Source organism: Pipistrellus hanaki (assembly GCF_964339955.1).
Source record: "Pipistrellus hanaki genome assembly, chromosome: 19".
Classification (NCBI taxonomy): domain Eukaryota; kingdom Metazoa; phylum Chordata; class Mammalia; order Chiroptera; family Vespertilionidae; genus Pipistrellus; species Pipistrellus hanaki.
Window position 1 is genome coordinate 7,194,861 of NC_140521.1, and position 23,030 is coordinate 7,217,890.

The 23,030-nt window shown below is 45.1% G+C and overlaps 2 protein-coding genes across 6 annotated transcripts in view; one reads left to right on the forward strand and one right to left on the reverse strand.

Moving 5' to 3' along the window:
* HVCN1 (hydrogen voltage gated channel 1) overlaps window positions 1–3,000 on the forward strand; it is a gene marked incomplete at its 3' end in the record, with an annotated part of 26,361 nt that extends 23,361 nt beyond the window's left edge. For 2 of the 3 annotated variants that reach the window (XM_084868083.1, XM_084868082.1), the window contains exons 6-8: window positions 929–1,160; window positions 2,448–2,560; window positions 2,863–3,000. In XM_084868083.1, coding sequence (XP_084724209.1) covers window positions 929–1,160; window positions 2,448–2,560; window positions 2,863–2,928 — 411 coding nt within the window. Of the gene's footprint in view, window positions 1–928; window positions 1,161–2,447; window positions 2,654–2,862 lie in introns of those variants that run through there. The other variant, XM_084868081.1, reaches the window with a different exon arrangement.
* On the reverse strand, window positions 2,019–22,318 carry TCTN1 (tectonic family member 1). 3 transcript variants are annotated; one of them, XR_014793512.1, is made up of 16 exons: window positions 22,020–22,318; window positions 21,050–21,170; window positions 17,442–17,572; window positions 15,970–16,121; window positions 14,617–14,704; window positions 12,829–12,938; window positions 11,366–11,386; window positions 10,376–10,513; window positions 9,722–9,847; window positions 9,249–9,334; window positions 8,870–9,010; window positions 7,198–7,360; window positions 4,927–5,052; window positions 4,108–4,252; window positions 3,865–3,979; window positions 2,019–3,299 (listed from the first exon to the last, which is right to left on the reverse strand). XR_014793512.1 is itself a non-coding variant. In XM_084868039.1 (15 exons), the coding sequence occupies exons 1-14, from the start codon at window positions 22,237–22,239 to the stop codon at window positions 4,109–4,111; spliced, it is 1,767 nt and encodes a 588-aa protein (XP_084724165.1). In that variant the 5' UTR covers window positions 22,240–22,318; the 3' UTR covers window positions 2,019–3,299; window position 4,108. The 3 variants fall into 3 exon arrangements, 2 of the variants coding, with proteins under 2 accessions (XP_084724165.1, XP_084724164.1); XM_084868039.1 differs by lacking the exon at window positions 3,865–3,979; XM_084868038.1 differs by having other exon boundaries at window positions 2,019–4,252.
* Window positions 22,319–23,030: the final 712 nt, after the last annotated feature.

A 23,030-nucleotide genomic window follows, 5' to 3' on the forward strand; every position in this document is an offset into this window, starting at 1 on the left:
CCATATGGAGGAACCATAATGCATTTGACGACTGCCCTTTAATGGATATGTCAATTTTTCTACAAACTATGTAGAAAATATTGTTTGGCAAGTGATGCTGCAATAGCATCCTTACAAGTCTTTGTACACGTGAATTAAGCTGTAGGATCAATTCCAAGCAGGGGCATTGTTACCCAACTGAAGGGTCTGTTTGCCTGCATTTATCAAATGAGAGTCTGCAGCCACGAAAGTAGGGATTTATTAAGGAGATGGCACCATGCCTGGAGTCACAGGTAAGCTACTGCTCAAAAAACTCCTTCCCTATGGCTTACAGGGGAAGGACTTTATAGGGGGAGGGGAGGAATCATGAATCATGATGACTTGAGGAGTTAGGTCATGGTCTCTACTGATTGGTTGGGGCTAGGGTGGGGGGTAGTTGATCATTGTATCTGGTCCTGATGTCAGCCCTGGAGTCATTCTGTCTGATTTGGCAAGGGTGTGTTTGGTGGGATTGCTCGGCTTTCCTGGAAACTGAGGCCAACATGCCATCTTTAGTTTGATTGAAAATTCTGTCTCTATAATCAATAGACTTGTCCCTAAGGCTACTGGATGCTGATCAGAACCTCATTGCTCTGAGGGCTTAATGATTAAGCAAGGTGGGTGAGAGGCCAGTTTGAGTCAAAAGGAAAAAAATTAAAAGGCCCCGTGAAAGAAAATAGGGTTTCTGCACGGTTCCAGTACTGCTATGCCAATAGGCATGGCGATGTTTTCCAATCTGCCATCGCCAATTGCCCTTCCAAGAGCAGAGCCCTGTCCGCTGTTCCCGCTGTTTTACCGGCCGGAGAACAGGGCCTGGCGCTGCCAGGGGCTCGGGACTGGTCAGTGAATGAAGTCTCATGGGCACTCGAGGCCCTGACCTGCTCTCACTGTGCCTCCTTGTCTCCTCCAGGTGTTCCACTACATAAGCATCGCCATCTTGACCTTCTTTATGGTAGAGGTTTTCTTTAAAATATTTGTGTTCCGTTGGGAGTTCTTCCACCACAAGTTTGAAATCCTGGACTCTGTCGTCGTCGTGGTTTCGTTTGTCCTCGACATCGTCGTCCTGTTCCAGGAGCACGAGCTCGAGGCTCTGGGCCTGTTGATTCTGCTCCGGCTGTGGCGGGTGGCCCGGATCATCAACGGTGCGTGCCCTGCGCTCCGGGCTGCAGAGCGGGCAGGAATGGGCGGGCCTGGGAGGGGACACTGAGGCTGCAGGTGGTAGTTTCCAGGTCGGTCTCCTCTTTCTTTCCCTGCAGTCCAGAGGAAAGTGTTCTGATCTGGGGTCCCACCACCGCCTCTGTGGCTAAGAACTGACACCGAGACATGTGCCCTCAGAGGAACTGCCTTTCTCCTTTGGGCCCTGTTTCTATTAGACCAATCCCTGAAGAGAATTTCGTCACATCCTACCCTCCTGGGGAGGAGCCTCATCCAGAAGGGGTGCAAGGGAGCTGAGAAAAGATTTGCACTGGATCCTTCCCCTTTGAGAAAAGCACAGCATGTGTTAGTATGATGAAGGCTCTGAAAACTGTGATATTTTCCAAATTGACCAATCTGATACTCTCTGGGGACATAATACCTATTTACGTGCTGTAGATCCTGGCTGTGGAGCACACACCTGGGGAAATACTGTGTATTTTAGGTAAAAAGCCTATGCCTTGCACACCCTGGTTGTACAGGGAGCTTCTGTCTCAGAGAATTCATGTTTCTGCTGTGACTTTATTTTATTTTTATTGATTTCAGAGAGAGGAAAAGAGAGAGAAACATCTATGTGAGTTTGGTTGCCTCTAGCGCACACCCCAACTGAGGCAGGGATGGAACCTGCAACCCAGATACATCCCCTTAACTGGGAATCGAACCGGCAACCCCTCAGTGCTCAGGCCGACACTATTCACTGAGCCGCACCAGCCAGCCAGCACCTTTGTGGCTTTTGCACACAATGCTGCTAGGCAGTGTGGGGTGAAGCAACTCTGTGGTAAGAAGCTTAATGCTCATCTGCTCAGTGATTTTAAAATATATATATTTTATTGATTTTTTACAGAGAGGAAGAGAGAGGGATAGAGAGTTAGGGACATGGATGAGAGAGAGACATTGATCAGCTGCCTCCTGCACACCTCCCCCTGGTACATGCCCTTGATTGGAATTGAACCTGGGACCTTTCAGTCCGCAGGCCAATTAATGCTCTATCCACTGAGCCAAACCGGTTTCGGCATCAGTGATTATTTTTAAGGATTTTTCCGCCCATGGGAACCAAAGAGAAGTATTTCACAACGAGGTCCTCAGAAATGAAAAACCAGGCCCTCCTATTTCGATGCCTTTACTTATCTGTCAGCACTCTTCCTAACTGCACACGTTTATAAGAAACACAAATTTTTTTTTCCAGGTGGTTAAATTAGAAACCAGTATCACTGAGACCCTCAATTGTTTTTCAGGAATAATTATCTCGGTTAAGACACGTTCAGAGCGGCAACTGTTGAGGCTAAAACAGATAAACATGCAGCTGGCTGCCAAGATCCAGCACCTTGAGTTCAGCTGCTCTGAGAAGGTAAGAGAGCGTCCTGGGGAAACACCGCCCGTGTGCAGTGCCCACCTCCAGCCGGTGCTCCCCACGCCCAGCCTTCGCTCCTGTGCGCCGTGAGCCGGGAGCGCCCCTCCTCCTGGCTAAGTCCTCCCTGTCCTTGCCTCCTTCCCAGCCAGGCTGGGTGTCCCTCCTCTTGTCTCTGCCCTGTGAATGTGGCAGCCGCCTCCCTGCACTGATTCCTTGTTCCGGGGCTCACGGAACGAGGGTCACGCCCCTGGGGAGGCTCGGGGGTAAATTCCGTTATTTGTCTGCTTTCGTAATAACAGGAACAAGAAATTGAAAGACTTAACAAGCTCCTGAGACAGCACGGACTTCTGGGGGAGGTGAACTAGAGGCGTCCCTGCTCCACTCCGAAGACACGCCCTCGCGGGCTGTGGCTGTGAGTGAGGACACGGGCCCTCCTGGGGCCTCGGCGGGACAGGGCTGGTTTGGTGTCTTTGCCTCCGGCCCGGCTTGGACTCTGGAGGGACAGTCTTCCGGAAGGCGCTCTCTCTTCCTCGGTGTGACGGAGGGCTTCCCGTCCCATCCCCACCTGCACTGCATCACGGATGTATTATAAGCTGTTTCTCGAGTTGAGCACATGGCTCCTGCTGGAAAATGGACAACAAAGCTGGACAGCCACTAGTTGTAAATAACATTTAATCTCATCAAGTTTGTTTTCACGTTCTACGGGAATACTGAGGCATTCTTTCATATGAGTGCTCTGAAAGACAAAAGAAAAAAAGAAAAAAGAAAAAAAAAAAGAGGGTACCTTAGCTACCAGCCCATTCTGGAAAGGCCTTTTCTATTTCCCAGCGGCTCTAAACAGCCTGCTGGAGGCAGTTCCCCAAGGAGGCTGTCCTCGGTTCCTCCTCTGTATCACCCAGCTGCTCGCTGCTCCACCCCGTTCTGCCACCTGACGACGTTTTTCTCAATTACTGTACAATTAATGTAGAACATAAACTCTCTCCTTCCCCCGGACCCTCCCACTATATTCTTTCCAGCTTCAACTGCTTGGAACTGCTCTGTAGCATCCCACACCAGCCCGCCAGTTGGAGAGCCAGCTAGCCAGCTGGAGAGCTCGCTGGCAACAGTGCCTGGTACAGAAATGCCAATTGGACCCAAGACTCCACTCTAATTAACGTGACATTTGGGGGAAGATCCCCTCCTGAAGCCTTGCATTCTATCTGTGTGAGCTTATACAATAGTTCGCTATTTTTGTACTCATTTCAGTGGGACTTGAAAGAAAACCTGAACTAAAAACAATGATTATTTTAACAACAAATCACATCAAAGCAGGAGGTGAGTGAGCTGGGTAAACCCTCAATGCCTGTGCTACTTCAAAGTCTGTTCTCTCTACGTCTTCCCAAAGGTGCAATTTGGCTTCCGCAGACGATCTGTGTGCTGAGTTTTGGAAATTACCAAGATCAGAGAGTGCCCCCTTTTAAAGTCAAACCAAGTAGAATAAAATTTCCAAAAGGAGGGGAATGAGTGGGGGGAGGAGGTGTGGCCTCCTTTCTTTAATGACTCACGTCAAACAAATGGGAAGAAAAAATTGAAGGGCAGCTTGGCATTGATGGTTGGCCGAGCTCTGAAGCCTGCCTCCGCCGGTGCAGACACGTCCACAAAAGTAACCGCAGTGGAAATCAGAACCGTCCTTTCTTTTCCCGAGTCCGTCTGTAATAAAAAGCCAGGATGCCGTAAGCCTTGCGGCCGGTGCTACCAGGATAACAAAGACAGGACGTCTTTCACTCTCTTCCTCACTGACCACTGTTGGTCTTTCAAAAATCTGATAGGTATGTGGAGGACTAATCAGCCATTAACTTGGATGAGAGAAATAATTTTTACCCAGGTTGTCCCAACAAGTCAATGTCAATCACAACTCAATTTTCGTAAGAATTTTAAAGATAAATCTAAACAAGCGTGCTACTGTGAAGGAAACCCTTGTTAGCGGAGGTTTTTCCTCTAAGTGGAAGAAAATGACGGCTACAGTGTTTTAAGAATCCAGATTGTTGCCCTAGCTGGCTTGGCTCAGTGGACAGAGCGTCGGCCTGCAGACATTAGGGTCTCAGGTTGGATTCCGGTCAAGGGCACATGCCTGAATTGCGGGCTCAATCCCCAGTAGGGGACCTGCAGGAGGCAGCCGATCAATGATTCTCTCTCATCATTGATGTTTCTATCTTTCTCCCTTCCTCTCTGAAATCAATAAAAATATATTTTTTAAAAAAGAAACCAGATTGTTTCCATTTTAATTATAATCTTTTTCAAAAAATAATAAATTTTACTATCACACTTGAGTTTTGTCTGGACTTGTGTCTTAACCTATACCTTGAAACTGAAGTTAGGCCTACCTTAGGATAAGAGGATGAAATTAGATTTGCAGTTACGTTGACTATTTTAGCCTGTGGGTTCAGTAAGGATCCGTACTTTGTCCACTTCACTTCTATAACCAAAGCCAGCGGGAGCTGGCAGACATCCTACAACACAAAATGCTGTTAATCAGCATTTTAACCACAAGTCAAACTTAATCTGCAGTTCGGAGTTTTAATTATAAAATGTTTCACGTATTACAAAATGTTCTGAACAAGAGAATGAATAGACTCTCAAAGTTCAGATAAAAACCTCTTAAAGCACATATCTTAAAGTACTCAATGCTTCAAAAACATTTTAACACCTAAAGCACAATTTTTCCATTCCTTCCAATTCCTCTGGTTTCTAAAGAGGCCAGCAGCAGCGGGGAGTTGTAAGCCCAGTGGGTGTCAGTAGAGCCTTCAGGGCCTTGCCTGCTCTAACTTCCTCTACCTTAGTGGTCGGCAAACTCATTAGTCCACAAAGCCAACTATCAACTGTACAATGATTGAAATTTCTTTTGAGATCCAAATTTTTTAAACTTCTAACGCCACTTCTTCAAAATAGACTCGCCCAGGCTGTGGTATTTTGTGGAAGAGCCACACTCAAGAGGCCAAAGAGCTGCAAGTTTGCCAACCGCGGCTCTACCTGTTTACAGCTACCTCTGAGATACCTGAGGAGAGAAACTGGCTTTGGGTGGGGAGGAGAGAGAATGGTATTACTAACAGACAAATTAAGCCCGATTGCATATTATGTTAAAATACACTTAAAAGAAATGTGCCGCCTTTTCATTTACCTGATTTCATCAATTGGCAATTAGGGTGTTACACTGGGGTTTATAGGCAGAGTCTGAGTTGTCAAAGATACTGCCAGCTCTCCACAGGAACTGAGAGCCTCCATGGAGCTGCCCAGTTCAGACTGGGCGCTGTGGGAGCGGGGCCTGAGGCCTCTGCTCCAGGCCTCTGTTTGGGCAGCCGCCAGGGGACAGTGGTTGGTGGGCCCTCCCCATCTTTTTCCTGCCTCTGGAACTCTTTAGTTGGCAACTGTGATAACTGTTGAAGCTGCATGAAGGGGTTCTGTTGTATTATTCTATTTTTGTGTGGTGTGTTTGAAATTTTCCACAATAACAAGTTTTTAAAAACACCTCTCTTCAAGGCATGAAAAGCTAACAAGCCTGCTACATCTGTGCCTGCCAAAAAGGCACTGGTGGGATCCTTAGCTTGGAATGGCCTTCTAAGCAATTTGTAGGCTGAGAGATCCTTGGATATCCTGTTATTAGGAGAAGATGCAACAAGCAGCTGGTATGACTGAGCTTAGCAGATGCTCTCCTGTCTGCTTCTACCTGGGTTTGCTGAAAGGTTAGCACAAAACCCACCCCCGGCCCTGAGCTACCTGGACCAGCACAGACCCTGGCAGTGCCAATGTCCTCGCTGCTGCATCTCCTCCCAACCTGTTTTCCCTTCTGAGGGGGCAGCAATAGCTGGAGGTCTTAACCATCTCCAAGGAGCCAGAAGCAGTCTGCCTGGTTCACTGAGGCGGTGGAGCCGAGCCAAGACTTAGCAGCTGAAAAGCAGGGACTGAGCAATCACCAGGAGGAAGGGCAGGATCCGAGCTGGGGAGCAATCCTCACCCCCACTGTCCCCGGGCTATAAATACGCTAAGCAGATAATGAAAGGCCTGAAGAAACTGTGACGAGAAAAAGCCGGGCAATTAAAGGGTAAGGTGGAGAGCACACCTCCAGGGATGGGGCAGCCCACACTGACTGCTGAGACAAAAGGAAAAGGTGGGCAGGAGAATCACATGTGATCAGGAACCCATTTATAGGACGTCAAATCCATTAAACTCTCAGGAACTTTAGAATTGAAAGCTCTCACCTGGGCCGCCTTTAGACCAGGGAACAGTGCTGTGGATGAGGGGGTGTCTCAGTCTCTCTGAGACGAGGCCTCATGGACCCCCAACAATGACTATTGTTGACCAATGGTCAGATTCCCATTTATGGAGTAACCACTAGGCACCATGAATATTAATTACCTCATTAACTCAATCCCTATGAGACAGGTACTATAACCATCATTCCCACTTCACAGAGAGGAAAGGGCCCAATCCCAGACTCAATGGCCAATGACAACAGTGTTAACAAGGATAAATCAGTATTCAAGGTTCAGGCCCATCTGATAACAACTCCTGCCAGAGCCATCTACCTCCCACGGGGTGGAGGGCAGTGGAAGAAAGAGAGATCGCCATTATGCGGCCTTCAACGTCTCCCCCTGTACCTTCATGTGGGGTGCCTTGGTGATGAAGTGGATGGGCACCCAGTCCAGCACGTCCTGGGCCTGAGAATTTCCAAAAGAGGCCACATAATCCGGGAAGCCCTGGCCCTTCAGCAGGCTCTTCACCTTCTCCGCGACAAGTGGACATGTGATAGTGCTGGTCAGTCTTTGGAGAAGGAAAGAGAAGTCAATGGAATGAGGCTGTTGCTCACACCAGCATTTTTCACAGGCTCCACAACACACATGCTCTCTCTGGTTTATTTTCTCTCTCTCCAAAAGGGGATTGTTTGAAAGAAGCCAACGTGTTTCTAACTTTGAGAAATCGCTGTTGGCCAAGGAGATGAATCCAAAACAATGTTTCTCAAACTGTTTTCCATCCAGAGGTTCTGTACAAGAAAGGTTCCATGGCCAAAAGTTTGGGAGCCATTGCATACCCATGTCCCTCCTGAAGTCACTGGCATATTAAAGGCTCAAAGGCTCTGAGAAGTCCTACAGTAGGAACAGGTTTTTAACTTTAATTGGTATTTCCCAAACATATTACATCATAGTCCTACCCCTACTGACATCTTGTGGAAATGTATTCTGAACCTCCCTTTCACAAATGCTGGTCTAAAATGATCAGAACTAATAACATAAGCTCTGGCTAGTGATGCTTAGTGATTAGGGCATAATCATGAACGGTCACAGATTCCATTCCCGGTCAAAGGCACCTACCTGGGTTGCATGTTTGTTCCAGAGCCCTAGGGCACATGCAGGGGGCAGCCAATTGGTGTTTCCCTCTCTTTCTCTCCCCCACCCTTCCACTCTCTCTAAAAATGAATGGGGGAAAATATCCTCGGATGAGGATCAGCAACCACAGAACAGAACTAATAATGTAAAAATGTAAATGGCACCTACTGGTCTAACCAAAATGATGACATAATTACCCTGGCAAGTTACAGGGTCAGAAGTGAGTGGATGGTGGGATAGGGGGTGAAAGGGAAAAGAGTCAGATTTTCATCTTCCATAGTGGAAACTTAAGTAATCTGTAAAACTAAAATATCAAGAAATAGCGTTATATGCAGGCTATTTAAAGATTTGAAGGTAAATTTCCAAAACATCAGCTGTAAGAGTTACTACCTCTGGGGTGGGGCAGGTGAGGGCAAGAACTGCTGTTTTAAAATAAGCCATGCAGAGCCATTTGACATTTTACAGTAGGTGCATGTTTGATAGTAATAAAAAGCACCAGTAAATTAAAAGCAGATCATACCCAGGCTTCCTCTCACTGGGCCTGCTATGTTGTGTGCAGTATATGAAAATGCAGACCTACAGCAAGGACTCATAGGGGAAGTATTTCTGCAGTGAACTCAAGTGCTATGCATCCTTAAAAACAAAAACATACAAAGCCTTGAGGTTTTTACTCCACTCCATTTGATTTGAAAAATGGTTGTAATAGATTTCCTTTGAACCATGCATGGCTTATGGTTCTGAGAATTAAAATTAAAAATTAAAAAAAACTATATTATAATGTATTGTCACTATTGCTACTACCTATTCACAATCATAAGGTGCACTGTAGCTTTCACAGGCACTCGCATCAGCTGAGGCATGTGTCTGATGGACACGGGGTCAGGGGGGATGTTTTATTTTCTGATCAACACATGCAAGTTCCACCAGAAACAAGTCCCTCCCTTACCTTAGTTTACAGCCAGATTGCATGTTGTAACCAAACAACACTGGGGTCCGAACCCCCGCTACTGCCAAGCAGTCCTGCTCAGCTGTGCTCCGAAGAATAGTGAGTTGTCCATATCTGTTCATGGTCTGGATGATCCCAGACATTCACGGAGAGTTAAGGGATAATCACCCAGAACGACAGCAGTCTGGTTCCCAGGAAACAGTGGCACATGTGTGACTGAGACATGAGTGAGACCCAAATATCTCTTCTCTGGAGCCACCTGGGAACCCTGTGGCCGAGACCAGCCGCTCCAGCCCACAGGCCCCTCAGCGGCAAAGGGAAGCGTGGCTCCCGCGCGTGGACGGGGAGATCAACCTTCTCCACGGAACCAAAAGGATATCCTTTGTGAGGCTGAAATCCGGCAGCGAGCGGGAGGCCCACAGCATAACCGGGGTTTCCACTGAGAGGAACCGGCTTCGTGTTTTGCTGTAAGACAATGCAGAAAAGCCCCCAGTAATTCTCACTTTGACGAGGCAGTGGCCGGGGGGAAACGAAATGCTTTTCAGAATAAAATCCGGGATCGCCGACCAACAAAGCCGCTTCTCCCCTGCTCAGAACTATAAACGTATCTGCTGAGTGTGGGAGGACAGCATGCTGTCAGGAGCAAGCCTGCCTGCAAGAACTCCGTCCCCGTGGGAGAGGACGCAGCCTCGGCCTGATCCATTACAAACCCAATGCTCCGTGCAGGCCTTCGTGCGGCGCAAGGGGTCAGGCGTGGCAATGCTTCTAAGCCGAGATTATGTCTTTCACTGACAAGTGAGGGTTTCTTCTCACCTGGCAGTGAGCTACGTGTACAAAATTGATCAAACTCGCCTGAATAAAGTGAATTTCAAACTTCTGCTGGAGCGGGAGCTCTGCGTCGCTGACTGTCCCCAAGAGGAGAGAGAGATCGGCTTTTGCTACTTCACCCGCGTCCGTGTATGTGAGGCTGTACGTCACCTGAAAACGAAACGACACTCCAAATACACCTGCTCCCGTGCCATCTCTGTGGCTGGATTGATGACTCGGATAACATGGAGAGCGGGGGCCAGTGCTTTCCCATTCCTCCCCTTGAAGCTCTTCCCTCCCGTGCAGTCAGGTGAGGGGAGATGTCATTTCGGCGTCACCCCTGCTGACAAGCAGGGTCATGTGCGCCTCTCCGTGCCCGGTTACGTAAGTTCCAAATCAGCTGGCCTGGGCCGAATACAACCCGTCTCTCTCTGCAGTGGAAACATTAGAACAAAACAATGGCAACAAAAACAATCTTTTATGTGTTCTGGTAAGTCCTTAGGTTTGTGGAGAAAAAGGACACGTGATTGCTTCAGAGACAAAGAGGTGTCCTCGGAGAGGACAGCAGAAAGGCACGCAGGAGGCCACAGCGAGGGCCAGAGCCCCTCCGAAGGGCACCCAGTTGGACCCCTCCCCTCGGGACCACGCAGTCTACATCCGCCACAGACGAACCGAGCTCTCCAAGCCTCGGGGCCCTACCTCCAGCACGACCCTGGTGCAGACTTTAACAGCCCCCGCCTCGTCCACAAGAACCGGCTCCAGCACGTGCGTGTCTGCCAGCCGGGTGAGCGTCTTATTCAGAGACTGAATGACGACGGACTGGACAGTGATGGGGACCTGCAAACAAAGAAGTCCCGGATCACCGAAGACACCACAACGGAGGTGAACGGGTTAAAATAACAAAACACTTTAAAGGAACCTCCACTGACACACTGCCCCGGAGGGAAAAGTGTGCCATGGAATTCTCACTTTGATATTTATACGTAAGTACATACATGCGTTCACAGAGAAAGTACCTGAGAAGGATATAGCCAAAACTTTACTTGTGGTTACCTCTGAAAACATATGCTCTCACACACACACACGTGTACAAATATTCACAACAGCATTTATAATAGCCGCAAACTGAAAACAACCCACAGGTAAATCAACTGATGAGTGGATAAATAAAATGTGGTATATTCATACAAAAGAATATTATTTATCTATAAAAAGGAATAAGGGCCCAGTGGTAGAGCATCGGTCTGCGGACTGAAAGGTCCCGGGTTCGATTCCGGTCAAAGGCATGTACCTCGGTTGCGGGCACATCCCCAGTAGGGGGTGTGCAAGAGGCAGCTGATCGATGATTCTCTCTCATTGATGTTTCTAACTCTCTATCCCTCTCTCTTCCCCTCTGTAGAAAATCAATAAAATATATTAAAAAAAAAAAAAAAAGGAATAAAGGACTGACACTTGCTACAACATACATGAACCTTAAGCACACAATGCTAACCAACAGAAGCCAGACACAAAAGGTCACATACTGTGTGGTTCCTTGTATGTGAAATGTCCAGAACAGGCAAATCCGCAGAAACAGAGAATATATTAGTGGTGGCTGGGACAGAGAGAGGGGGCGGGGGAAGAATGAAGAGTGGCTGCTAATAAGCACAGGGCTTGTGTAATAAACTTTCCACTGAGAAATACTCTTACCTTTGTTTTTGAATTAGGCACCTAGACAGAAAGAAACAACAAATTTTGTTAAATACAACAAAAATAATCATGTTTATTGCTTTTTTTTTTCCAGACTGGGGGTCAAAGGGCATATTCATCTTATTTAAGACTCCACAGAGAGGAAAACAATATCCTTTATCAAGACCTGCCAGCTACTTCTCCTTGTATCTATATCATCATCAAAGAGGTAACCTTACATGTCCCTTTGATATGCACCTCCTCCAAACCGGAAGCTTCACAGACCAGCCCCGCAGAGCCAGCCTTCCGAAGCCTCTCCGCTTCCGGTCATCACTCGGTGTTTTCTGTGTGGTCACCAGTGACACAGCCCAGGAGGAAGACATGGCTGCCACCTGCCAGTCACTCTCACTGCCCTTCCAGCTGTGCTCGCTGGAAGCTCAGCATCCTTCACAGCCTCCTCAGTGGTCTTCCTGCCTCTAGCCCAAGGCCACGCCCCCACCTCCTCTACACAGCCAGAGCCCTCTTCCTGGAGGTCTCCACCTCCCTTCTGTAATCACAGGACACCCACCCTTTCGGGCCACTGGAGCTTTGGGGAGGGAGAGGAGGAGAGAATTTTGGGGAGGCCTGTGCTGGAAGAGACCTGTGCCTGCGTGCCAGAGGGAATACTTCCAGAAAACTGAGAAGGCAAACTCGCTGGAAGAATTCGCAGGCCTAGATGGCTGGCATGAGAAGGGAGGGAAGAAAAATGGTTGAACTTGACTCTGAAAACTGAAGCCCAGATGGATACTGATGCCAGGGACCACTCTTCCACCACCTCCCAAAAGAGAAAGTCAGGAGATCCGGGATCTCACAATAATCCCATGGTTTTTAAACATTAAAAACCACTTTCTCCCCTGCAGCCCTCCACGTCATCCACCAAATGGGCCGGGGGCGTCTCTCGTTTATTTAGATCAGGCTCGGGACCCTGTTTATCAGGAGGAAAGGGCCTCTCACTCTGTGGCCTCGTTCCCTTCCCCAGCAATCCTATTTCCTGCCCTTCCCTGGTTACTTACTTCATCTGCCAACCAGAAAGCGGATTTTCTACCCTTTTCTGGCCTGTTTCTCAGAGAGATCTCTACTTGGTGCCAATAAGATAATTTCTGTCACAGACATTAAGATGCTTTTGTCATTGGTAAAGTTTTTGGTTATCAATTTTTTTTTAATTCAGGAGACAGACATTATTGGTTACCATCAAAATGAAAGAAAAAAAGAAAAAATTATAATAATAAAAGCAAAAATATGAGCTAGCTAGATAAAAATAGAAATTATTTTAAGTGATTTTTCCCCAGTATGTTCGGTATGAGTATACCAAGGAACTGGAGACATTTTAAAATTTGAGTGTCAATCATGTACCTAAATTATTCTATACTTTGTAATATTTTAAAAGGGTACCAAGAACAGAAAACAAACCCAACGAATCAGCGTCACTTCACAATAACTCTTACCCTCAAAATTTTAGGACTGCTGTAACGAGCCATGCTCAGAGCTTCCATTTCTTCGCACTGTTCCAAGTTTATCCTTCTGGTACACTTCACAGCTTGATTCATCAGAAATGCTGGGGGGGAAAATAAGATGAAAATTTCAACTGTTCATGGTAGCTATAAAATTGTAATAGAAGTAAAATTACAAAATAAATTGATACAGATATATGGCTTTAAAATAGGGCTTAAATTTTTTAAAATATTTATTTTATTGATTTTTTTACAGAGAGGAAGGGAGAGGGAGAGAGAGTCAGAAACATTGATGAAAGAGAAACATCAATCAGCTGTCTACTGAGTATGTGCCCACAACCAACGTACATGCCCTTGACCAGAATCAAACCCAGGGAGCTTTCAGGCCAACGCTCTATCCACTGAGCCAAACCGGTTCTGGCAGGGTTTAAAATTTATTTTTCAAATAGGTAAAACATTCACATGATTCCAAATTAAAAATCACAAAAAAGGAATTGAGAGGTCTCCCTTGGGGCCCTGGCTCCCCAGTCCCCGAGAGACACTCAGCATGAAGTTTCTTGTGTATTTTTCTGGAAATATTCTATGCAAATAAGTGTGAAAATGTATTTTTAGTATTTCTTTCCCCTTTTAGAAACAAATGCACAAAATACATCCTGCCCTTTGTTTTTTTCACTGAACAATCTTAGAGTTCAACCTGTCTCCTCCTCCTCCCTTTTTTTTTTTTTTTTTTTTAGGAATAATTAGTATCCTACTTTAGATATGCCGTTATTCAGCCAGTTCCCCATGATGGATGCTTAAGTTGTCTCAAGCTTTGCTGTCACCAATTATGCTACCGTCTATTATTTTGCATGTGAGCCAGAGTTTCTGTAGGACCAACTCCTAGAAGTAGAACAGCAGGGTCAAAGGGCATATGCATTTGTAATTTTCATACATACTGCTAACCTGCTCTTCACAGAGGTTGTACCAATAAATAGTCCCACCAGCTTTGTAGATGCGTCCTATTTCCCACAAGCCCTACGTTCTTAAGCTTTGCAAATCCACTAGATGGAAATGCTCTCCGTTCGGTTTTAATTCACGCTGGTCCTGTAGTGAACAAGGTTAAGGATCTTTTCAACAGAATACATTTTCCTTCGTGTATCAAATGATGTCTCACTAAGCCACAAGCCATCACCCACTCTTGGCTGGCTCCTTCCTAGTGAGGCTGGCATAGGGATGGGAGAGCCAGGCTTGCTGCCTCCCCTGCCAAGAGGAGGACTCCCCAGCTCTGGGGAGCCCCTGAAAGGAGCAGCAGGACCCGGGGGAGGCAGCTGCGTGGGTTGCATCCCTGCCCCCCCCCCGCCCCCCCCCCCCACACACACACACACCCGCGCTCCACCACCTACGTGAGCCTGAGCAAGAAACTGAATGTTTCTCAGTTTCCTCATCTATTGACAATAACTCTACCTCAGAGGCACTAAACATCACACCCAGCACACAGTGAGTGCTTAATGAATATCAGCTACTGACAAAGGTTAGCTCTAGTGAAGAGAGAACTTCCCTACAATGGAGGTGTTACACAGCTCCGCAGGCTGATTCAGGTTGGGAGTCCCCATCCTACAAGTACTCAAGCAGTGACTGCGTGTGGTGGGGAAGATTCTGGCACCGAACGACATAATCTTTGAAGCCTCTTTCAACTCTAAGACTCTCTGCTTCTAGACATGAAGCCTCTTTAATTATGATTACTACAAATTTAAACTAAGCAAAGTCTGTTTTGAGGACAAAGAAAACTGCCTGCTCTCTTACCTGCAGGGTTATCATCAGTGCACAGAGATGATGTGAGGGGAGAAGGAAATCTCAAAAATGAGTCTGAAGTCTGCAGAAGAACCCCATACTGCAAAGAGAAACACCAACAGTGACTAAGTCATTCATTCAACACTTACTGGACACCTGCTATGTGCCAGGCAGCATTTCAGGCGTTAGGAACACGGCGATGAGCAAAAAACAGATATGGTTCTTGCCCAAATGAAGCTCACATATAGCTGCCCCATCCATTTCTTTTAAGGGTGCATGTTTCTTTGTATCCATGTAAGTATGCATTGCAGGCCTTTTTATTAAGGAATCTCTCCGGAAGGATATGTTAAGGAGTTCCACTGGAAGGGTATATAAGAAGCTGACATAGATGTATGCCTCTACAGGCAGGAACTTGGTGGCCAGGGACAGGGGAGAGAGAGATAATTATTTTTCAACTGGAGGCCCAGTGCACGAAATTTGTGCACTCAGGATGGGGTGGGCTGCCACCACCCCTGTACTCACTAGCCTGAGTCTGGCTTCTAGCTGAGTGGTGCTCCCACTGAGGGAGCGCACTGACCAACAGGGGGCAGCTCCTGCATTGAGCATCTGCCTCCTAATGGTCAGTGTGCCCAATAGCGACCTGCCGTTCTGCCATTCCATTTTCATATTAGCCTTTTATATATAGGACAGCAATACTTATTTAAATCACACTGAAAGTTTTACTAAAGAACATATATAAAATAGCACATATTATCCCCAAGTCTGTACAGCTAAATATAACTTTGAGAACACTAGGCATCCCACCAATCCCCTCTGTTCCAGCAGCATGCCTCCAGTACTGTGCTGCATTTCTTGAGGTGGGAAAAAAAAACAAATTCTGCAGAGATAAATACAAGTTTACCACACAATAAATGACTTTAAACCCTATATTAGAGCCCTGGCCAGTATGGCTCATTTGATTAGAGTTTTCCCCCATGTACCAAAAGGTCTTGGGCTCGATTCCTAGTCAGGGCACATGTCTAGGTTACAGGTCCAATCTCCAGTGCAACTGAATGGTGTTTCTCTATCACATTGGTGTTTCTCTGTCTCCGTCTCTCTCTCTCTCTCAAATCAATGGACATGTCCTCGGGTGAGGATTAAAACTAAATAAATAAAATGAAAAATAATTCCTATGTTAGAATTCAACTACTTAATTTTAATTTTCATGATCTTTGATTTATAGGCACAAACGTTAATTTTTTGAGTGTATTATATGAATTATATGTCTTAGGTAGCCGATTTTACTGGGAATATACTGGGGGGGGAAATAACTTACAAGAACAGGATATTTGCAACAGGATGAATAGATTTAGGTTCATGGCTCACCTCATATTTAGTAGTTTTTGGAACATCTGGTTCATCTGTTAGAGAAACATCTGATTCTGTATTCAATGAAAAACCATCTAATGTTTTCAACAATTTATCAAAATTGTTTTCATCGGGCACTTCTGGATCAATAAAGGATAATGCAGGTTTATCTGTTTTTAGAAAAAGTATTTTAAATCAGTACAAAATACATATATATTATATACAGCGCATATAAAATTTTGAAACAGACCGGTTTGGCTCAGTGGATAGAGCGTCGGCCTGGGGACTGAAAGGTCCCGGGTTCGATTCTGGTCAAGGGCATGTGCCTTGGTTGCGGGCGCATCCCCAGTAGGGGGTGTGCAAGAGGCAGCTGATCGATGATTCTCTCTCATCGATGTTTCTAGCTCTCTATCCCTCTCTCTTCCTCTCTGTGAAGAATCAATAAAATATATTTTAAAAAATAAATAAATAAAATTTTGAAACAGCTTTAGTAGCAATAAGACATGTGAAAAAAATAAAGTATCATTCTCTATATCTACTTCTCCCAGGATTTCTTGAATCTGATTAAATAAATAGGATCTTCAGACTTGGCCTATTTCGCTATCTGTAGAAGCAATGGTTTCTAAAGCCACAGATAAATAGCACAACAGAAGCCAGGAATAATCAATAACTTTCTCCATCCCGATGGCTATGGGAATGGAAGATCCTATTTTTACCCTCACACAGCCACTCTCTGAAGTCCGGGAGAATACCTGTTTATGGAAAAGGCAGAAGGGAATAGGCTGATAGGTTCACTGGGCCACTCTTAAGTCAAAGAATGTGACAGCGGCGGACCAGTCACTACCCCAGGTTACAAAGCACAGAGCATTCCCCTACGTTTTCAGTTATAAGGAAACAAAGCCAAAATATGAAGACATTCTCAAAAGATGACAGAGCTAAACTGGGCACAACCATCAATGTGTGTCTAACCTTTGAGAGCGCTAACATTTTACATTGTGCCTGTGCTTTGAATCTCGTCACCTCGTTGAGCCAAATGCTCAGATAAAAATAAAGATCCTGTTTTCATGCAAATATTCTAAGTAAAAATAAAAGAGAAAAACGGAAATTGAAACCATAAGCTAAACCTGATTCTCAATCATTAAACCAGGAGGAAATAAAGCAAAAAAAAAACAACAAAAAAAAAACCCTCATGTGCCTAAATAAATCTAGATTCCTATGCATGTCTACATATCATAAACACCTTTAAAATGAAGTATGAGATTTCAAAGGTCAACTATGCAAGCAGTTCCTTTACTGGTGAAGGAAATGTGCATGCCCACAGGTCTCTAAGGTTACTGGCAGTTGCCTAGGAAACAGCCTCAGAAGATACACCCCAGCCAAACCATAGAATGACAGCTTTAAATCTAACTACATTGGACCTTTTCCCATAAAAGGTCTTTTAAAAGAAAAAAGAAAATGTCAGAGTTTTACAAAGTATATCAAATACTCACAGTTTGTAATATGAATGCAGAAAATAGATGGGTTGATCTGGTCTACAACTTTAAATATTCTCTGGGGTGGATTTGCTGTTAAATTCAACGAATAGATGGCTGCTTTTTGGCTGCAAAACTGACTATCACCCCTGAAAATTAAAAAAATAATAACATTAAAAGAAGCTTTAAGGCATGTGCACACAATCTGAGCAAGATTCTTTAAAACTGTCAGATGCTTGTACTGTGCACTATGTTAACAGCTACATGGGAGATATTTATGAAAGTGCGATGCTAGAATTGAATCCATTTTTATTTAGTTTATTCAGTGTTAAAATGTTTGGCATTTGAAACATGTTCCTCTAACAGGAAAAATATTAAGACAAGTAGAAGAACCTTCAAGGAAATCTTGTCAAGTATGAAATGTAGATCAGGGTATAATTTTGATGTAAATGAACTCAGCAAACTCTGACAGAATCAATTATATAAAATTTTGCAGAACTTTTATAAGCGTTCAGAAGGGACCTAAAATTCCTTTTCTTCAGAATAAAGCCATCTTCAAAGTACTGTGAAAATTAGAAAATGTGAAGTCATCTGAAAGTTTTGGAGCTTGGAAGTTATATAGTCAGGTCTTCAACCAATCCCAGACTTGACACACTCTAATCAGTTTGACACAGATACAGATATGGCGATAGAGATATAACAGAAATTGGATCATATTCTACATAATGCTTTCAGGCCTTTTCAACTTAATATACAGTATATTACCCAATATTTATACCAGCAAAATATGTTTTTGCAATGTTATACTAAACTAGAGGCCCGGTGAGGGGGTGGGGGGTCTTCAGTGTGGCCTACACCCTCTCACAATCCAAGACCCCTTGAGGGATGTCCGACTCTCACAATCTGGTACCACTGGCTCCTAACCACTCACCTGCCTACCCGCCTGCCTGATCACCCCTAACCACCTCTGCCTCAGCCCCCGCCACCGTGGCTTAGTCTGGAAAGACGTTCAGGATGACCTCTGGAAGGTCATTCAGCTGTCCGGTCTAATTATCATATTACACTTTTATTGTTATAGATGATTTCATTGTACACCAACTAATTAAGATACCCTAATTTCTTTTTAAACAATCCTGTATTGTTGGTTTAGGTTGTTCCTAATTTCCCCCGGTTCTTTATGATGCTATAATGACATCCTTGTACATACATATTTATGAATGTCTCCAATTATTTCCTTAGGCTATATCCCCTGAAGAAGAATTGCTGGGTCAAAAGGTAGGTACATAATTTAAGGCTGCTGAGACATGCTGCCAGAATGTCATCCAGAAAGGCAAGATGCATGCTCACCAACACTGTCGTAAAGAGTGCAGTTTCCCTGGACTCTTGCCAAGATTGGATATTATCCAACTTATAAAGACCCTTTGCCAATTTCATGGGCAAAAACCATTATATGGTTATTTTAATCTGAATTTTATCATTTACCAGCAGGTTAAACGTATTTCCATATGGTTACTGCTCACTGGTATTTCCTCCAGTAAGTTGCTTGCTCATATCTATTGGCCATTTGTGTATCTTTTCATTGATTTGTGAGAGCCCATATTTTAAAGAAACTCCTTTAAGTGTAATGTGTTATACATACTTCATGTGTTATACATACTTTTCCCCAGTTAATTTACCTTTCAATTTTATGGTCTTTTCGTCATTATAGAAGTCTTAATTGGTTTTTACAATCATTCCTTTTTTTTTTTTTTTTTTTTTTTTAAATATATTTTATTGATTTTGTACAGAGAGGAAGGGAGAGAGATAGAGAGTTAGAAACATCGATGAGAGAGAGTCATCGATCAGCTGCCTCCTGCACACCCCCCACTGGGGATATGCCCGCAACCAAGGTACATGCCCTTGACCGGAATCGAACCCGGGACCTTTCAGTCCCCAAGCCGACGCTCCATCCACTGAGCCAAACCGGTCTCGGCTACAATCATTCCTTTTTAAAAATTGAGGTATAATTGACTAATTTTTTAAAATAATAAAATTGTCAATCTTTTATAGTTTGTGGGTTTATGCTTAAAAGACATTCCATAGCCTAAGATTAACAAATGCTCACCTAGCTCAGGTTGGTTTAGTGTGGACCTATAAACCAGGTTCCAGTTCAATTCCCCATCAGGGCACATGCTGGGGTTGCAGGCTTGATCCCATTAAGGTAGGGGTGTCGAACTCAATCAGAGAAGGGGCCAAAATCTAAAATCCAGCCTAAATCACGGGCCGAATGGTTTACTGAACAGTCATAAACTGACAATGTCATAAACTGACAGCGGAGTGCAGTGATGACAGCGCAGTGCGAGCCACATTGCAAGGCCTGGCGGGCTGGATTTGGCCCGTGGGCCTTGTGTTTGACACATGTGCATTAAGGGATGTGCAAGAGGTGGCCAATCAAGGATTCATTATCATTGTTGTTTTTATCTGATTCCCTCTCCCTTCCTCTCTGAAATAAAACACACACACACACCCCAAATATTCACCTATATTTTTTATTCATTTAATTTATTTTTTTGTTGTGGTTAATCGTCATCTGAGGATATTTCTTCATTGATTTTTTTTTTTTAGGTTTTTTTTTTTAGAGAGCGTAGAAAGGAGGGGGGAGATGTGAGTCACATCAATTGGTTGCCACTTGCACCCTGACCACCAAGACCAGGAATAGAGCCTGCAACCATGGTGTGTGCCCTTGTCCAGAATTGAACCTGGGACCGTTCAGTCCTCGGGCTGATGCTCTATTCACTGAACCAGCTAGGGCCATTCTTTAATTGTTTAGTGTATTTCATTCTTCAATCTATTGGTAAGAAGAGTTTGCTATTCTTTTTTTTTTTTTTTTTTTGCTATTCTCATTCAATAACCTCTTGGCTGTTCTCATCTGTTTATTCTTCCAGATGTGCTTTAGAATCATTTTAATACAATATCCCTTTCCCAGCTAACTAGAATTAAATTTACAAATTAAGTTAGTTACATAATTACTCCATCTCTGAATATGTTGGTCCCATCCTGAATAAATTAACTTCTTTAAGTGCTGCTGTTTTTCAAAAAGCTTTGAAATCTGAATTAGGAGAAACAGATCATTCAGAAGAGATTCTTTTTTACCTTGTAATAGGCTAGGAATGTCATTTTCCATTATTTTCCTATACAATGTGAACTGGGAGATTTGCATATCAGAAAGGTAAAAAACAAAGTTTTCCTGACCATCCATTTAATCTATTGTTACAATTGCTATGTCCAAAACAAAAGCTGTAAAATTAAACTGTACCTTTCACCCTAGACTATACATAACAGGAATGCACTAATGCAAAAGTGATTGCATTATCTGTTTACAAATCAAAGTGAAATGTAATTCAATCTCTGAACACAGGGTTCATTATACTCTTAAAAAAGCACTCTGTCTGCTATTTTGACTGCACTATCATCTGGCTGGATGCAATAATGGACAGATACTCTTCTATATATTTGTTGGCTTCTAAAGGACACAAACTTCAGGAAATCAGGCTTGAGTTTTTCACGCAAGGGGAGTTTTCATGGACTTCTCAAAATTTTATAATCTTGGTCTAATTTTATCAAAACTTCATGTGTCACAAACTTACATGACAACTGGAACTGAGCAATCAGAAAAGACACTAAAATCCACGGAGCTGCAATCAGGATCACAACAGCAGTTGACATCACACTGTGCTGGAGACAGGTCACAGACACACAAAGCAGCAACTGCAGAAAGGAGAGAATGGATGCAGAGCATCACAATCAGCAGGTAGTGACTGCCCCCTGCCTTGCAATGCACACACGCGTGAGCACGCGCGCACACGCGCACACACACACACACACACCTATTTCATACAAATATCCATTTGATTTTTGCTACTGCACTTTGGGAGAAATGAAGACTAGTCAGTTTGAGCACTCCTCAATCTGGGGTTCCCCCAAAGTGGCTAATCATCTGGCTCACTTGGAAAGCCATTTGGGCTCTATCTACCTACAAAGACCCCGGTTTGGTAAGCTGACTGTGAACCCCAGACATCTGTGTTGTTCAAAAAATTTCCAGGGATGCTGGTATTTAGACAGGTTTAAGAACCAGCATGCTAAATCACCTGCCTGACCATAAGAACCATCAGATTAATATTGCAGATCCCCAACCCAGTCCTGATTCAGGGGAAGGACCCACTTAAGGCCACCAGGAATCAGGGTTCTGTGCATCCTCTGCATTTAATTTTCACAACTGCCTAGAAACTGTCGATTTAACTTCTTTGGCTGCAAAGTTGCAAGGACTTCATTCATTATTACCTTTGGTATTAATGTAGTCCAAAACAACTACAAGTACTTTCAAAGTTTTGCTATTGTCCCACTTACGCTCTCTGAGCCTCGGTTTCCTCCTCTGTATGACAAGGACACAGTACCTTTAAAAGCTATTGAGAGGATCCCTATGAAACACTCGGGAATGCTTGCACAATAAAGTGTCCAATAAACGTTAACCATCATTATTATATCACATCCTCACCCGGGCTACCCTCTCCAGGATGGATCACTGTGGATCCCCTGGACCGGACACTTGGTACCCACCGTCCGTGACCGGGGTGGGCCTGGGACCGGAGGAGGCTCCGGGGTTCCTGGGGGTGCCCGGGGGCCTAGCAGACAAGGTAGGTCGGGGAGTCGTCGGGGCTGCTTCCGTAGAGTTGAGGTCCTCCGTTGTCACTACCGGGGTGGTCCCGGCTTGGGCGTTCACCGAGGCCCAGCAGTCCAGGAGCACGAGCAGGAGTCGGGGGAGGCCCCGCGGCCCCATTGTCGGGTCGAACCCCGCGCCGGCGGCGGCAGGGACCGTGTTGCCTGGCAACCACGGCGGCAAGGCGCGGGGCGTTGTGGGAAGTATCCCGCGAGGCTATACGAGACTGAGGACGATGAGGGCGGGGCCTAGGCGGGGGGCGGGGCCTAGGCTGGGTTGGGGCGGGGCTTCTGGTGGGGCGGGGCTTCAGGCGGGCGGGGCGGGGCGAGCCGGCGGGGACGAGCGTCAGCGTGAGACCCATGTCGATGAGGGGGGTTGTGTTTTGGATCTGAGGTTCCCAAGCCGATTACGCACTGGTTTAAACAATTCGGATCTGCAGGTTCCATCTCAGCAAATTCTGACCCAGTAAGCTTAGGGCAGAGGCCAGCAATCGATATTTTCAACACAGGTCCTGACGCCACGGGTGGAGGGACGCGTTTCGGAACCGCTCTCCGAACGCTACTAAATAAGGACTTTCGGAGGAGCACGGAGATGACCTCATCGGCCTTGCATTTTCTCTGCCCCACACTGTCAGCATCTGCTCTGCCTTTTTTGTTTTAGATGTGTCGCCTGCGGTCGCCAGAAAACTTCTGTTCACCGTGTTGTGAGAGGGGGAGAAAGGAACACCTAACTTTTTACAGACAAAAAAAAAAAAAAAAAAAAAAATTAAGTAGAGTGATTTATAAGTCTGAAAAAGTAAAAACAAAGTAAATATACTGTATACAAAATGGCATGGAGACCGCAAGAGTTAGGGAAGCCCCTCCATTCTAAACTGGCTTATGTAGCCGAAACCCGTTTGGGGACTGAAAGGT

What these genes read in the sequence shown, in the direction of transcription:
- TCTN1 (XM_084868039.1), bottom strand. Translation starts at nt 22,239, where the DNA reads ATGGGGCCGCGGGGCCTCCCCCGACTCCTGCTCGTGCTCCTGGACTGC. An exon ending in CAATCTGGCTGTAAACTAAG is followed by an intron (nt 7,361 to 8,869) that starts GTAAGGGAGGGA and finishes CCTTCTCCAAAG; the next exon opens with ACTGACCAGCACTATCACAT. An exon ending in TTTCATCCTCTTATCCTAAG is followed by an intron (nt 4,253 to 4,926) that starts GTAGGCCTAACT and finishes TTTTTATTACAG; the next exon opens with ACGGACTCGGGAAAAGAAAG.